General features: G+C 29.8%; 4 protein-coding genes and 3 long non-coding RNA genes across 7 annotated transcripts; 5 read left to right on the top strand and 2 right to left on the bottom strand.

Moving 5' to 3' along the window:
- Positions 1–677: 677 nt before the first annotated feature.
- Positions 678–1,122, top strand: LOC145630818 (uncharacterized). The gene is made up of 3 exons (XR_014112259.1): positions 678–744; positions 836–895; positions 1,069–1,122. It is a non-coding gene; the product is annotated as an uncharacterized LOC145630818 (long non-coding RNA).
- A 1,347-nt stretch (positions 1,123–2,469) lies between these two features.
- On the top strand, positions 2,470–3,769 carry LOC145630817 (uncharacterized). Its single transcript, XR_014112258.1, has 3 exons — positions 2,470–2,852; positions 2,972–3,064; positions 3,192–3,769. It is a non-coding gene; the product is annotated as an uncharacterized LOC145630817 (long non-coding RNA).
- A 1,468-nt stretch (positions 3,770–5,237) lies between these two features.
- Positions 5,238–6,327, top strand: LOC145632970 (uncharacterized). The gene is made up of 3 exons (XM_081685287.1): positions 5,238–5,975; positions 6,064–6,120; positions 6,242–6,327. Exons 1-3 carry the CDS (start codon positions 5,609–5,611, stop codon positions 6,325–6,327), a joined length of 510 nt encoding a protein of 169 aa, XP_081541413.1. The 5' UTR covers positions 5,238–5,608.
- A 104-nt stretch (positions 6,328–6,431) lies between these two features.
- LOC145630816 (uncharacterized) lies at positions 6,432–7,277 on the top strand. The gene is made up of 4 exons (XR_014112257.1): positions 6,432–6,676; positions 6,957–7,001; positions 7,092–7,157; positions 7,251–7,277. It is a non-coding gene; the product is annotated as an uncharacterized LOC145630816 (long non-coding RNA).
- Positions 7,278–7,317: 40 nt separating this feature from the next.
- LOC145632969 (uncharacterized) lies at positions 7,318–8,939 on the top strand. The gene is made up of 6 exons (XM_081685286.1): positions 7,318–7,385; positions 7,473–7,632; positions 7,735–7,863; positions 7,939–8,082; positions 8,197–8,397; positions 8,497–8,939. The coding sequence occupies exons 1-6, from the start codon at positions 7,318–7,320 to the stop codon at positions 8,608–8,610; spliced, it is 816 nt and encodes a 271-aa protein (XP_081541412.1). The 3' UTR covers positions 8,611–8,939.
- Positions 8,940–9,041: 102 nt separating this feature from the next.
- LOC145630815 (uncharacterized) lies at positions 9,042–10,646 on the bottom strand. The gene is made up of 3 exons (XM_081682971.1): positions 10,198–10,646; positions 9,870–10,118; positions 9,042–9,754 (listed from the first exon to the last, which is right to left on the bottom strand). The coding sequence occupies exons 1-2, from the start codon at positions 10,612–10,614 to the stop codon at positions 9,954–9,956; spliced, it is 582 nt and encodes a 193-aa protein (XP_081539097.1). The 5' UTR covers positions 10,615–10,646; the 3' UTR covers positions 9,042–9,754; positions 9,870–9,953.
- LOC145632968 (protein FAR1-RELATED SEQUENCE 5-like) lies at positions 10,614–13,177 on the bottom strand. Its single transcript, XM_081685285.1, has 4 exons — positions 13,078–13,177; positions 11,446–12,553; positions 10,723–11,200; positions 10,614–10,622 (listed from the first exon to the last, which is right to left on the bottom strand). Exons 1-4 carry the CDS (start codon positions 13,175–13,177, stop codon positions 10,614–10,616), a joined length of 1,695 nt encoding a protein of 564 aa, XP_081541411.1.
- Between the last annotated feature and the right edge of the window lie 526 nt (positions 13,178–13,703).

Raw genomic sequence — 13,703 nt, 5'->3', positions numbered from 1 at the left:
AATCTAGAAGACTAAGACCATTCCTAATTGCATTAGGAATGATAAATCTGTATTAGGCCCTCCTCTAGATCATTGGGCCGCATATAAGGCTCAAACCGGGCTCAGTTCAGTAAATTGGCCATAATCTCCTCAATATTCATTGGAATTGGGCTTATAATATATCGTTGGAAAGCTCTTTTCAAGCCCCATCCAACTAATTGGTATATACTAGACCCTAGTGTAGGTAGCCCAACCTACACTCCCTCTAAACGCAGCGTTTAGAGTTACTACCCACACCCCCTCCACTAACCCACAATAATTACCCCTCCCCACAATAACCGCAGTAACTGCATAACTAACTTCCCCTACCCCACATATATATATACATAAAAAAAATTAAAAAAAAAATCAATTTCAAATCATTCTCTCTCTCTAAACACCATCTTCTTCATTTCTCTAGAGTTTCTCTCTCATCAAACCCAACGAATCGGAACAAATTTCAATTTAAATCACTGAAAAATTGCTTCAAAATACTCCAAAATTGCTTCAAATGTCTGATATTCGAGAAGAAATTAAACAATCACAACAAAAAGAGTAAGTAATTTCGTTAGTTTTGTTCATTTTTTGAGATTGTAGTGCAATTTTATGTGTGAAACCTTAATTTTGTTCATTTTGTTGCGATTGTAGTGCAATTTTGCAAAAAACCACTACAGAGAAGAACATGCAAGAAGAAACTGCAAAATCGGAGCAAAATGTATCTAAAGAGTAAGTAATTTTGTTCATTTTCTTTCGATGACAATTATAGTACGATTTTATGTGTGAAACCTAATTTTTGTTCAATTTTTTGCAATTGTAGTATGATTTTGGAGAAGAATACTTCAGAGACGAGTAATTTGTTGAAAATTTCTGAAGAAATGTATGAACCCTAACTTTTGTAAAACCTAATTTGTTCATATTCTTGCGATGAAAATTATAGAGCGAATTTATTTGTAAAACCTAATTTTTGTTAAAATTTTTTGCGATTGTAGTAATTGTTCTAAGATTTTACTGAAAATAACTAAAACATTAACAATTTATTAAATAAAACAGAGACGATGATGATGATGTACCTCTTCAGTCAAGAGTAGACAAATTGAAAAAAAACCGCCAAAATGATCCAATTGTAGATCCTGAACTTTTAAAAGATATTGACAAGTCAATTGGTACGGATTTAACAATGTCTCCACTACCAAGGTAATTAGTCATTTACAGAATATATTATGTTCATGTCTAATATGCTAGTTGTATTTGATAAAAATTGGTTTTATCTTTGTTTAATATGTTATTTGTATATGATCATATTTGATACTCATAATGTTCATTTATAGATATAGTTATGATCATATATTTATATTTGTTCATATGAGTATTTATTGAGATTTAAGAACAAAAGTACATTTCATTGAAACATCATTGTATATGATCATATTTGATACTCATAATGTTCATTTATAGATATAATTATGATCATATATGTATATTTGTTCATTTGAGTATTCATTGAGATTTAAATAACAAATGTACATTTCATTAAATCATCATGCACATATATAAATATGATAATAATCATTTCAGTGATATGCATTCAAACTAATGTCATGTAATTAATTTATAATGTAGTGATGTGCCATTTAGAGTGATACACTTGCTTCAATTTAGAGATGGGAAATCTGAACCATTAACTCTAAAGAAGGTTATAGAACAAAATGAATATGGTAATAGTTATGAAAGATACACTTTAAACAAGTAAGTTTATATGTATAAAATAATTGTTTTTACATTCAATTATTGTACATTGTATATATATACCAAACTTATTAGGTAATTCTTAAAATTGATTTCAGCAAGCAAAAACAAGTTCAGCCAGAAGAGCAGAGCAATCCAGACAGGAATACTCATGAGAAAAAGGACAAAAATGAAATTGATCAAAGGTATAAATATATAATGTTCATTTCATTTTTGATAACTATCTATTTTGTGTACCATTTATTTCATTTTTATTTAAAGTATTTCTTAATATTGATTTCAGCAAGCAAGAAGAAGTTCAACCAAAAGTGCAAAGCAATCCAGTAAAGAATAGTCTTGGCCAAAAGTAAGAAAACTTAAATGTTCAATTTAGATAGACTATATGTTCATTTGAAAATCAGTACAAAAAAGTTTGCTCATGGCCAATAGTAATATAAGTTATATGTTCATTTTTTTATTTACTAATCAAAATCGTAAATTCAAACATATTTTTAATGAAATATCAGAAAACCCAAAGATGATGCAAGAATAACAACATTAAAGGACAAGATGCAAGAAATACATTTAGACATAGAGAGAAACACAAAGTATGTTTAAATTTAAATAATTGAATTAATTTAATCAATTAATGAATATATTTCAAAGTTATATAACAGTATCATACATTTACAGGAAGTACAAAAATCGACAATCAGAATTATGAGAAATCTCAAAAGAATGGAAAAGGCAAGCAAGGAAATCAGGAGAGGTAAATGATCATATTTATTGAATATTTTTGTTTAATAGTCATAAATATCAATTTTAACAATACTATTACTTTTGAAGGTGAAGCAAAAAAGAAAGAAAAAGGGCCAGTAGAAGAGAAAACTGTGGAAAAAGGTAAAAATTTTAAAATGTACATTTTTATTACAAAAAATGTTCATATTGGAAAAGCATAATATTAAATATTCAATAAGATTAAAAAAATTAAATTTTAACTAAATAAATTTTAATAGAAGGACAAGAAGGAAAAAAAGGGACTGAAAAAGAGAAAAGCCCTAAAGACAAAACTTTGGAAGATGTCTTTCCAAAGACAACAAATGTAGAAGGTAAAAATTTATAAATGTACATTTTTATTACATAAAATGTTCATATTGGATCTACATAATATTGAATGTTCAATAAGATTAAAAAAAAATATAAATATTAACTAATTAAATTTTCATAGAAGGACAAGAGGGAAAAAAAGAGCCTGAAAAGGAGAAAATCCCTAAAGAGAAAACAGTGGAAGATGAGTCTACAAAGACAACAGATCCGAAAGGTAAATAGTGGAAAATGTACATATTCATTATCTGAAATGTTCATTTATATTGTATATAGTAAACATTTGTCATCCAATTTACATAAATGTTTATTTAATCTTTTATATTTGATCATTTCATATGCAGCACAAATTGCACCTGATTTTGTTCAAATTGAGGATGAAACTCATCTTCTAGATCAAGATGATGATAAAGTTTCCACAAAACTTAGTGAGGAGACAGCTCCATCATCACAAAAAAGTGATCAGTCAACCAAAATGAAAACAAGATACAAAATGGTTGCAAGGAAAAACAAAAACAAAAGCCCTGTTGTTGTGCCAAGTGGTAGAATTACAAGGAGCCAAGGTAATCATAATACTTTTCTGTTTCACAATAAATATTACACTTTCAAATATACTAACATAATTTTTTTTAAAAACAATAGATGTTCTGTTAGATGAATCTGAAAAGGGAAACCAGAAGAAGGATGTTGAACCTGCTAAAGAAACCGCAAAAATAGGACAGAAGAGAAGAATGTCTACAAGGACTTCTCCTATTCAAAAGGAAGCTGATGTACCACCTCCAGCACCTACTCCAATAAAAAAAATGGCAGGTGCTCCTGCTGAATATCCTCCAGACCATGGCAAAAAGGGTAAATGTTCAATCTTAATGTATAGAATGATCATTTATGATGGTATATCATTAATGTTCAATTTCAATATATAGGTGGGAAAAAGAAAACTCAAGCACCTACTCCAATCAGAAAAATGGCAGGTGCTCCTGCTGAATATCCTCCAGACCAAGGCAAAAAGGGTAAATGTTCAATCTTAATGTATAGAATGATCATTTATGATGGTATATCATTAATGTTCAATTTTAATATAAAGGTGGGAAAAAGAAAACTCCAGAAGAAGTGAAGAAAACTTCTAAGGTTGCTGGCAAAAGAAAAGCAGGTATATAATGATATATTATAAATGTTCAATTTCTATATATAGAATGATCATTTGAGAAAACAATTTTGTTCATTTTATCATTTGCTTACTGTACATTTTCAATACTTAAACAAAATTATATATTTAATTTTCAGATGTCAGTCCTGCCAAGAGAAATGCTAGAAAGAGAAAAAAAATACAAGAAGTACCATCAGATGAACCATCTCAAGATCCTACTGATGAAAGTTCTACTGACAGTGATGATGATAGTGAAGAGTCAGTTTATAGAGCAGAAGCAGAGCCTGTCAGTGAGGATGATTATGAGGTGGAGGAAGAGGAGGAAGAGGAAGAAGCAAAGCCAAGGAAGAAACAGGCAAAGAAAGGGATTTCAGTGAAGGAAAAGGCTGAAAAGGAGGAGCAAAAGATGGTACTGTATGATGAAGGAAAGATTGAAGGTAGGGGAAAAAAGAAAATGAAAACTGAAATGGTTTAAGCAATGGAAACTGATGAAGTTGAGGAAATTCAGGAAGATGAATTTGAGGAAGAGAAATCTTCAAAGAGAGGAGGACATGTGAAGTTCATTGCATGGATAAAAAAGATGACACCTACCCAAAAACAACAAGTTTTTAATATAGGGTTAGGATCACTTCTTGACATTAGTTTACCTCAACTTGATCAAAAGTTCTGTAATTGGTTATTGGGAAGTTTTGAAGAAAATAGCCAGTGTTTTGAACTACCAAAGAATGAAAAAATAGAAATTGAGGTAGAGGATGTTAGGGTAGTTATGGCTTGCCTACAGGAGAAATTCCAATTGTTGAGCCAAAGTCTGATAAAATTAGTGAGGAGTATGCAGAATTTCTGAAGAAATGGAGAAAATCATGGTCAGGAAAAACTCCATCAGTGAGTCAGGTATGATCAGTTTTAAATGTTCATTTTAATTACATTAAATGATAAAAAGTATAAATGTTTTGTTCATTTTGTTTGCAGATTGTGAATGGATACATAAATGATAAATTCACCAACAACAGACCACCAAGTGAACATTTCATTACTAACTTTTTAGCAGTGGCTGTGAACTGCTTGATGAAATGTGTATCAAACAATCAATGCCATTTCAAATTTCTTTATTCTATGATGGACAAAGAAAACATAAAAAATTTGAACTGGTGTCAGTTTGTATATGACTCACTTATCAAATGTCATGTTGATTGGAGAAAGCAGCAAGGCAAGGGGTTTTACAAAGGCCCTCTTCAATTTCTGATGGTATATTCTTAGATACAAAATGTTCATTTAAATTTTAATAAATGCACTTTTTTTTTATTGTTTATGTTCTGTTCCATGTTTTCTTTTTTCTTGTAGTTGTTCTATTTTGATAGAGTTCAGAGGTTAGACAAAAGGCCTCCAAGAACAATTCCTATCATATCTGCATGGAATAGAGACATGGTTCTTGAGAGGTTGAAAATTGAATTAGAATTGGGATTTGGGAGAGGGAAAATTCTACCAAGGATTGCTGCAGAAGTTGAAGAAAGTCCTGAGGTTATAAAATGATCACTTTTGTTAACATAAATGTTCATTTGTATAATCTGAAATGTTCAACTGCATAATTTTTAATATTCATTCATATAGGTTTTTATGGATGATTTTGTTTCCCTGGTAAAAAAAACTTGTTCAAACCTGTCAAAGCTTTCTTCAAAATTGGTGAAGGCAAAGGATATCTTCCCTGGAAATGACTTGGTGAAAAAAGTTGATGAAGTTTTAGGAAAGGTGGCAGCTAGGGAACCATCAATTCTAAGCCAAGATGAAGAATTCTTTGGCAGTGAGGATTTCCTAAATGCACTTGCACAAGCTGAGAAGAATCTGATGCAAGGGTCTGAAAAGCAAACAACTGAGAAGCAAATGACTGGGAAGAAATTAACCAAAAAGGGAAAGGAAAAAGAACAAGAATATGACATCAGAAAAGCTTTCAGCTTGGGGTTGACTCCACCTTCTCCAGCCATTGGTAAATTCTAACTAAAAGAGACTATATATCCTAATTTTTATATGAAAAATTCTAAATTTGTGGTCTAAATTGTCCTAAACAGAAACAGGGCCCACCTCTTCAACACTTGGTGATATAATTGAACAACCAATAATTTCAACAAATGGTAATATGTTCATATATTTAATAATAATGTACATAAACTTAAGTAGAAATGTTCATTTCTAATTATTATGTGTAAATACTATTAACTTAGTGTATCTCCAAAATGATGATTTATAATACAGCTGGAGAAAAGGATGTGGGTAAAACTTTAGCAGCTTCAGAACAAAGAATTGAAGAATTTTCTAGAACTGGTATAATGTTCAATTAAAAAGTGTAAAATGTTCATTTACAAACAAGAAATATTAATTATGAATTGTATTTTTTTGTTAGATGCAGCAACTGGTTCAAAATTGATGCTGGCACTAGGTCAGATAATGAAGGATTGCCTAGAACAGGTATAATGTTCAATTATAAATACTCAAATGTTCATTTACAAAGAAATAATATTATATCTAATTAAATTTTTTCTTAGATGCAGGATCTGGTTCAGTGGTTGATGCTGACCCTAGGTCAGATGGTGGTGAAAAAAGTGATGATCCAAAAAACACAGTTGGAGGTGGAAAACAAAACAAGGAAGATGTTTTTGAAAAAACAAAAAATGATGAAAAAGTGGAGGGGTAAAATCTTGAAGACATGTCTTACTATTAGGGTTATGTAATTAGTAAGGATAAAATATCTAGATGGAACAATTTAACTTATGTTACTATCGTGTTGTAACTTGAAACTGGAGTTTCTCAAACTATTGTATATGTGTACATTATTTTGTTGAATATGTAATATGAATGTGTGGTTTATGTTAAATCAATATCTTTCATTTTATGAATTGAAAATGATTTAGGGTGTTACATAAGAAGCTTATATTTTATTAATATGTACTGACATTGTTTGAATTTTCAGTGAAAACAAGAAGATTGTTGCTTCATCCTCAAAAGTCACAAAAAGGTACATTATTTATATTAAGTAAATGTTCAAAAATAATAATGAACATTTTCATATACCTAAATGTACATTTGTGTTATGTAATATGACCAGGAATGATGATAAGAAAAAGTCAATTGCAGAAAAGAAGAAAAAAACTGAAAAGGAAAAGGTTGAAAGGTATAATTTCAAATTTATTTATATACACTCAAATGTTTATTTATGTTCCTCATAATTTTCTTAATTTAACAATATTTTATATTGAACAACAAGACCAAAACGCGAAAAGCAAACAATTCCTCCTGCTTTTCGATCTCCTTACTTGGTCAAGTACAAGGATATGTTTAAAGATGAGAAAGCCATGAACCAAATTGCAGTAGACTTTGCTCTTGGTGGAAAAGATGAAAGGTAATTACTTACACTAATTAAACTTAAGGTTTAATATCTTTTATAAAAATATGTTCACATTCATATTATTAAATGTTCATAATGCAGTGCACTCTTATACTATGATGGCTTGAATCTCATCAATAGAAATGAAATGAAAACTCTTGGAGATGATGTTGAAGTGACAAATTGTGTCATAGATGGATGGGCAAGGTTTCTTAATCATAAAAAGCCGAGAAACAAGATTTATTTCTCAACAGTGCTTCATGTTAGTCTTTCTTCTTTTTTTATATTATTGATTCTATTTTCCTATGATAAATAATTGCTAAAAATTCATTTAACTTCTATATGTTTGTTTCTATTTCAACAGCACATTATGTGCACAAATAGAGTTTGTCGAGAAGGATCATCAATGAAGACAAGAATTAATGCCTTCATAGAAAGAATTGACAATGAACTGAAGTTGAATAAAATTGACAGCATTGTTGGATATAAACAGGTATTAATTCTTGTTTAATACAAATGTTCAATTACATTCAATATATTGTCCAATAACATTATATAATTTGTTCAGGTCTTCTTCCCAGTATCAACTTCTCAACATTTTTTTCTGTTGTGCGTCAATCATATAGAAGACAAAATTCATATAATTGACAATAGAAAACTACCAAAACATGTATCAGTCCAAGCAAAATATGAAGAACAACCAAAAATGATGGTGAGATAATATGTTCATTTATATTTGGCTACATGATCAATTATATTTTATTAATTGTTCATGTCTTCATCACAATACAAACTTCTAAACAATTTTTACTCTTTTTTCTATCAGTTAAAAGGATTGGCAGAGTACATGAAACACCTTGGATATGAAGATGCAAAAAGAATTGAAGACTACACAGTTGTTTTGGAAAAGATGAAATGGCGTAGAAACAATGACTATACAAACTGTGGAGTTTACATTATGAAGCATATGGAAACCTTCACTGCTGATCCTAATGAGAGCTGGATTTGTGATTTAAAACCAAACAATGTAAGAGTTATAAATGATCAATTATTTAAGATATAATGTTCATTTATGAAACAGTAAAGATTGTTTAATTAAAATTTGACAATTCATTTTGTTCAACAGGTGGAACAAATTAGAAAGCTAAGGCTCCAATACACAGCAGAACTGATGTTATTTGAAGAAAACACTGAATCAAGAGCAAATAGAAGGAAAGCTAGAAAATTTGCAACTTTGTAGTTTCAAATGTTCATTTACAACTATGTATATGTTCATTTCTTATATATGACTATTTTTTTATTTTTTTTAAGAAATAGACTTATGGATTTTATTTTAATATTATTGTAATTGATATTTCATTTTAATCTTTGAATGAAAGTTTTTTATATTTTATTTTAATATTATTGTAATTGATATTTCATTTTAATCTTTGAATGAAAGTTTTTTATAAGTTTTATAAATTGGATGTTGGTTCTTACTTTTGTTCATATACAAATGACTAAATAATCATTGATAAATATAGAATTTTAAAACATATAAAATTCTAATGACTAAATAATCATTGATAAATGTATAATTTTAAAAACATATAAAATTCTAATATAAAGTTCAAATATACTAAAAATAGTACTATATAAAATATAATATTTATGTCTTTTACATAATAGATCGAAAATTCAAAATTACAAAATAGTAATTAAATCAACATTACAAAAAAGTCTAATGTTTATAAAGTTCTGGAATACTAATTATTTATCTTTATTAGCCAAACGTTTAGCTACACTTGTATCAAAAAAGGCTAACAACCTATCATACTTAGAAGAAATCTTTTTAGAACCTAATTGAACATTTCTTGATTGAAGAATTGGAACACGAGCACCTTGATCATTTCTTTGAACTGTGGGAGGAGTAACTTGAACATTCTGAACACGAAATCCTTGATCATTTATTTGAACCGTAGGAGAAATAACTTGAACATTTGTTGATTGAACATTCCTGGAGTTGGATATGATCATTTCTGGATTGGTGTTTGAACAATTCTGAGTTTGATTTTGAACATTCCTGGGAACAGTAGGTTGAATAACAACAGGAGATTTTGTTGACGCACTAGTATGAATTGGAACTCTTGGATTAATTTGAGAGTAAGTTTTTACACCAGAAGCACCTTTATTTGCACCAACATTAGAACGAGCTTGAACAGTAGAAACACCTTCAAGATTTAAATCCTTCGCCTTTAAAAAAAATTAAATTGATCATTAATAAACCAGTATATGATCAGTTACAAACACTTATACAAACAAATATGGAAAAAAAAAACCTTAGCAATAGATGAAATATCAACATCAATAGATATGCTGGATGAAAGAGAGCTTTCACCAGTAGCCTACAAAAAAACCAAAAAAAAAATAAATAATAAAAAATTAAATAAAAAAATTATAATATAGATCATAAATGCCAAAAAATAAAATAAATTTATAATCAATAACAAACAAACATACCTGATCAAAATCATTGGAAATACTATGATCTGATTCCTTAGAACTAGAAGGAATTTCTTCTACAACAGCTGATTTTAAGCCAACCTATATTTTTAAATTATAAAAATCAATATTAATAAAATATAAATAAAATGTTTTTTTTGGCACATTTGAATTTACCTGAGCCCGTTTATTGCTCAAAACAATCAATTCAATGGGATCACTAATAGAATTAGCATAAGTAACAGCACAACCGTTCTCATCAAGTTCCTATTTAAAAAAAAAAAACATAAATGATCATTTACAAAAACTGAAATGATCAATTTGAAAATATGAAATGATCATATACCTGTACAACTGCTTGCCCTATACCCCTTTTGTAAGGAGTGTACAGAGACTTTTTCCTCTTGAAATTACCCTTTGCCTTGTTACACTGCTTCTCCAAGGTACTCTTAGGCCTTACATTCCTCTCACCTTTAGGCCTAGCTTTTGGAGGATTCTTGATCTCAAGATCAACAATTTCAACCTCTTTAACAGGTTCACTAAAGTCAATTACACCTGATACACTCTCAACCTTTTCTTTTAACAGATTGAAATAACACTCAACCTCTGCCCTTGCATTCAAAGAATTCTGACAACTTGTTATCAACTTAACAAACTTTCTGATTGTTTGTGACCTCCAAACACTAGTAGCCACAACATTTGTCCTCAAAGTAGGTTCTTCAATACCATGACTACACATGGCAGCCTTTGTCCATCGTTTCATTATATACTCTTGTGGAATATTACGCACACAATGCAAATGATATATTCGAAGAGAATGAGAACAAAGTAAACCAGTCTCACTAAAGTACATGCATGTGCAACAAATTGCATGTGTTTCCTTATTAAAAACAACTTCATGCTTAATTATATCCTTCCCAGGCCTCCAAAGAAGATATGAATATTCTGGAAAACGCAAACCATTATCAACATGATCATAAGCTGTCCCCCTAATGAACTCCTCTTCAAAAAGCACATAAGCTTGAATAGTGTACAATGATCTTGCATGAACTAATATACCAATATTAGCAAAAGCTAGGTGCCTATTACCCCTCAGAGTATTGTAATCTCTTGCACCTTCCTTACTTCTCCACTCAGAAATGACATCAAGAAAAACATGATAAAAATCACATAAACCTTGAGTCTTATTAAGACGTTGTGAAACTGACTTATTAGTAGTTTCACTACGTTGAGAAGACAATATACCACCAGACCAATACTTCTTAGAATAAGCAGGACACCACATTTCCTTTATTTTATACAAATCACATAACCAATCATCATTTTCACATTTGTATTTATCACACATCCTGTATAACAGAAATGATCATATATTAATTGAAAAATGAACAAAATATAAATTAAAATATGTACATTTGTATAAAGAATAATGATCATAAACAATATGGACACTAATAATATTATGATAACATACATAACAAAGTAAATTGTATGATCATATGTAAAACACTAAATGTTCATATATATATCACATAATAATCAAATATATCACATAATAAAAACAAAAAAATAAATACAAAAAACAATAATTTACCTTTTCCAGAAATATTCAAATTCAGCAGGAGTTTCACAATACTTCAAAAGATATCCAAACAAATCTGTAAAGCCTTCCAAAGCTCTCAATGCTCCAATGTGTTTCTTAGAATTTTGTTCAAGATGCCATACACATAAACGATGATGAACAGTTGAAGGAAAAATGTTTCTTATACCCGCTGCAATCGCTTGGGCTTGATCAGTCATAATTGTAATGGGACTTTTCCTCCCCATTGAGTGCAAAAATGTATCAAACAACCAATCAAAAGACTCGGTGCGCTCATTAAGAATAAAACCCATACCAAACATGACATTGTTACCATGATGGTTCATCCCAACAAATGGAGCACATATCATCCCATATTTATTAGTTCTATAAGTTGTATCAAAAACCAACAAATCTCCAAAGTAATGATAATCTCTCATCATCCTACCATCACGCCAAAAAAAACTAACTAAAGCACCACTATCATCTTGTTCAAAATCATAATAAAAATCTGCCTCATCCACATGTCTCTTGGCAAAATATTTAATCAATTGGTTACTATCCCATCCTTCAATTTGGGCAGCTTTTTCAGATGACAATGCATTATAAGCATCAGAAGCAGTAAAACAAAGATTAGGAGATCCCCCAACCTCCTTCTTTAGAACCCTCAAAGAATCAGTAACTTTGACTCCACTCAATTTCATTGTTGAAATGAAAAGAAGCTGCTCTTTATTCACATCTCTTTGAGACCTTATCAAATGCCTATTTTCAGGAGGAATCATAGCATGATTATGAACCATTTCATGTCTTGTACATGTATAGACCCCTAAATGATCAATATGAAACTGCACAAAAGCTAAACAACCAGTTCGATGATCCAACTTCTCATAAATCCTTTTATTCTTACACTTATTATCTTTGAATCCCTCATTACAACAAACAAATCTTTTCATCAAAAAAGAATCATCTCTTCTTCTCTTACTCTTCCCAATTCGAATTCCAAAACCTTTCCTAAAAGAATATTCATTATACGCTTCGAAAGCTTCATCTTCAGATTTAAATTCTTTATCCTTTAATTCAGACTGTTCTGCTTCTAAATACATAATATCATCATTTTTTTCCACTGCACAATATACAATTATAAATGATCATAAAGAGTTTCATGAATGAACAATAACAAATAAGTAAAATGTTCAATATCAAAACAGCACATGATCAATAGCAAAAAGAATTTCAGCACATAATATTTTGAACAATATTTTCATTATTTACCACTACACATAATATCGATATAAAAATGTAAAATTAAATGATCAAAAAAGACTTTAAGACTGAACATAAACACATTAGTAAGTATGAATAAGAAAACATAAACGATTAATTGAAAGTATAATCTACAAAATATACAACAAAAACACACAATTCTAAAACACAGAGAAAACAACAAATGAAACAACAAATGAAGCAACAAAATGTTCATACAAAGTATAACAATCCAAAAACGTTCATCATAATATAATCAAAGTAGTAAATTCAAAAATCGATAGTGAAAAATAATACATCAATTAAGTTCAAATTAACAGAGCATTATAACAGAACAAATTAGAGATAATTAAAAATTGCAAAATTATGATCACAATTACTCACATTGTTGCACAAACGAATCAAACAAACGAACTCCAGAAGGAAACACACGCTCGCAATCACGATCAAAATCAACGCAATCTCCAGATGCAGAATTCGCCATTGATGATCGGTAACAATTAACGAGTTCGTTCAAAAAATCAAATGAAGAAGATGAATTAACGAGAGAAAAATGTAGATCAAAAATGGAGGTTGATCAATTGAAGAGAGAGAAAAAGGGTTTTAAAGAATATATATACATAGCTTGAATAATAAGAAACAAAAAAAAAAGGAAAAAAGAAAAAAGAGAAAAAAAAAAAAAAAAGGAAAGAATCGCAAAAGGAAAAAAGCTGCACATGAGAACTCAATACCAGCTACAAAACGACGTAGCATAGGGGGGGTGTAGGGAACACACCCTACACTAGGGTGTAGGGTAAAATTTTCACCATCCAACTACACTACTATTTGACCCATATCATGGACCAACTAAACTGGATTGGCTGTTTTCTTAAAATAAATTTTCAAAAACAGAGAGAAGAGAAAAGAAATTAAAACTTTCCGCAACACTAAACTTTCCACACTTTCACTTCATTCGATTATGATTCGACGCGAAAGGTACTCATCACTAGGTTTGGTTTTGGGGAGACACA

This window comes from Chenopodium album, chromosome 5 (genome assembly GCF_948465745.1).
Source record: "Chenopodium album chromosome 5, dcCheAlbu1.1, whole genome shotgun sequence".
Taxonomy (NCBI): Eukaryota; Viridiplantae; Streptophyta; class Magnoliopsida; order Caryophyllales; family Amaranthaceae; genus Chenopodium; species Chenopodium album.
The sequence above is the reverse complement of the archived record's forward strand: the minus strand, read 5'-3'. Positions and strand labels throughout refer to the sequence as shown.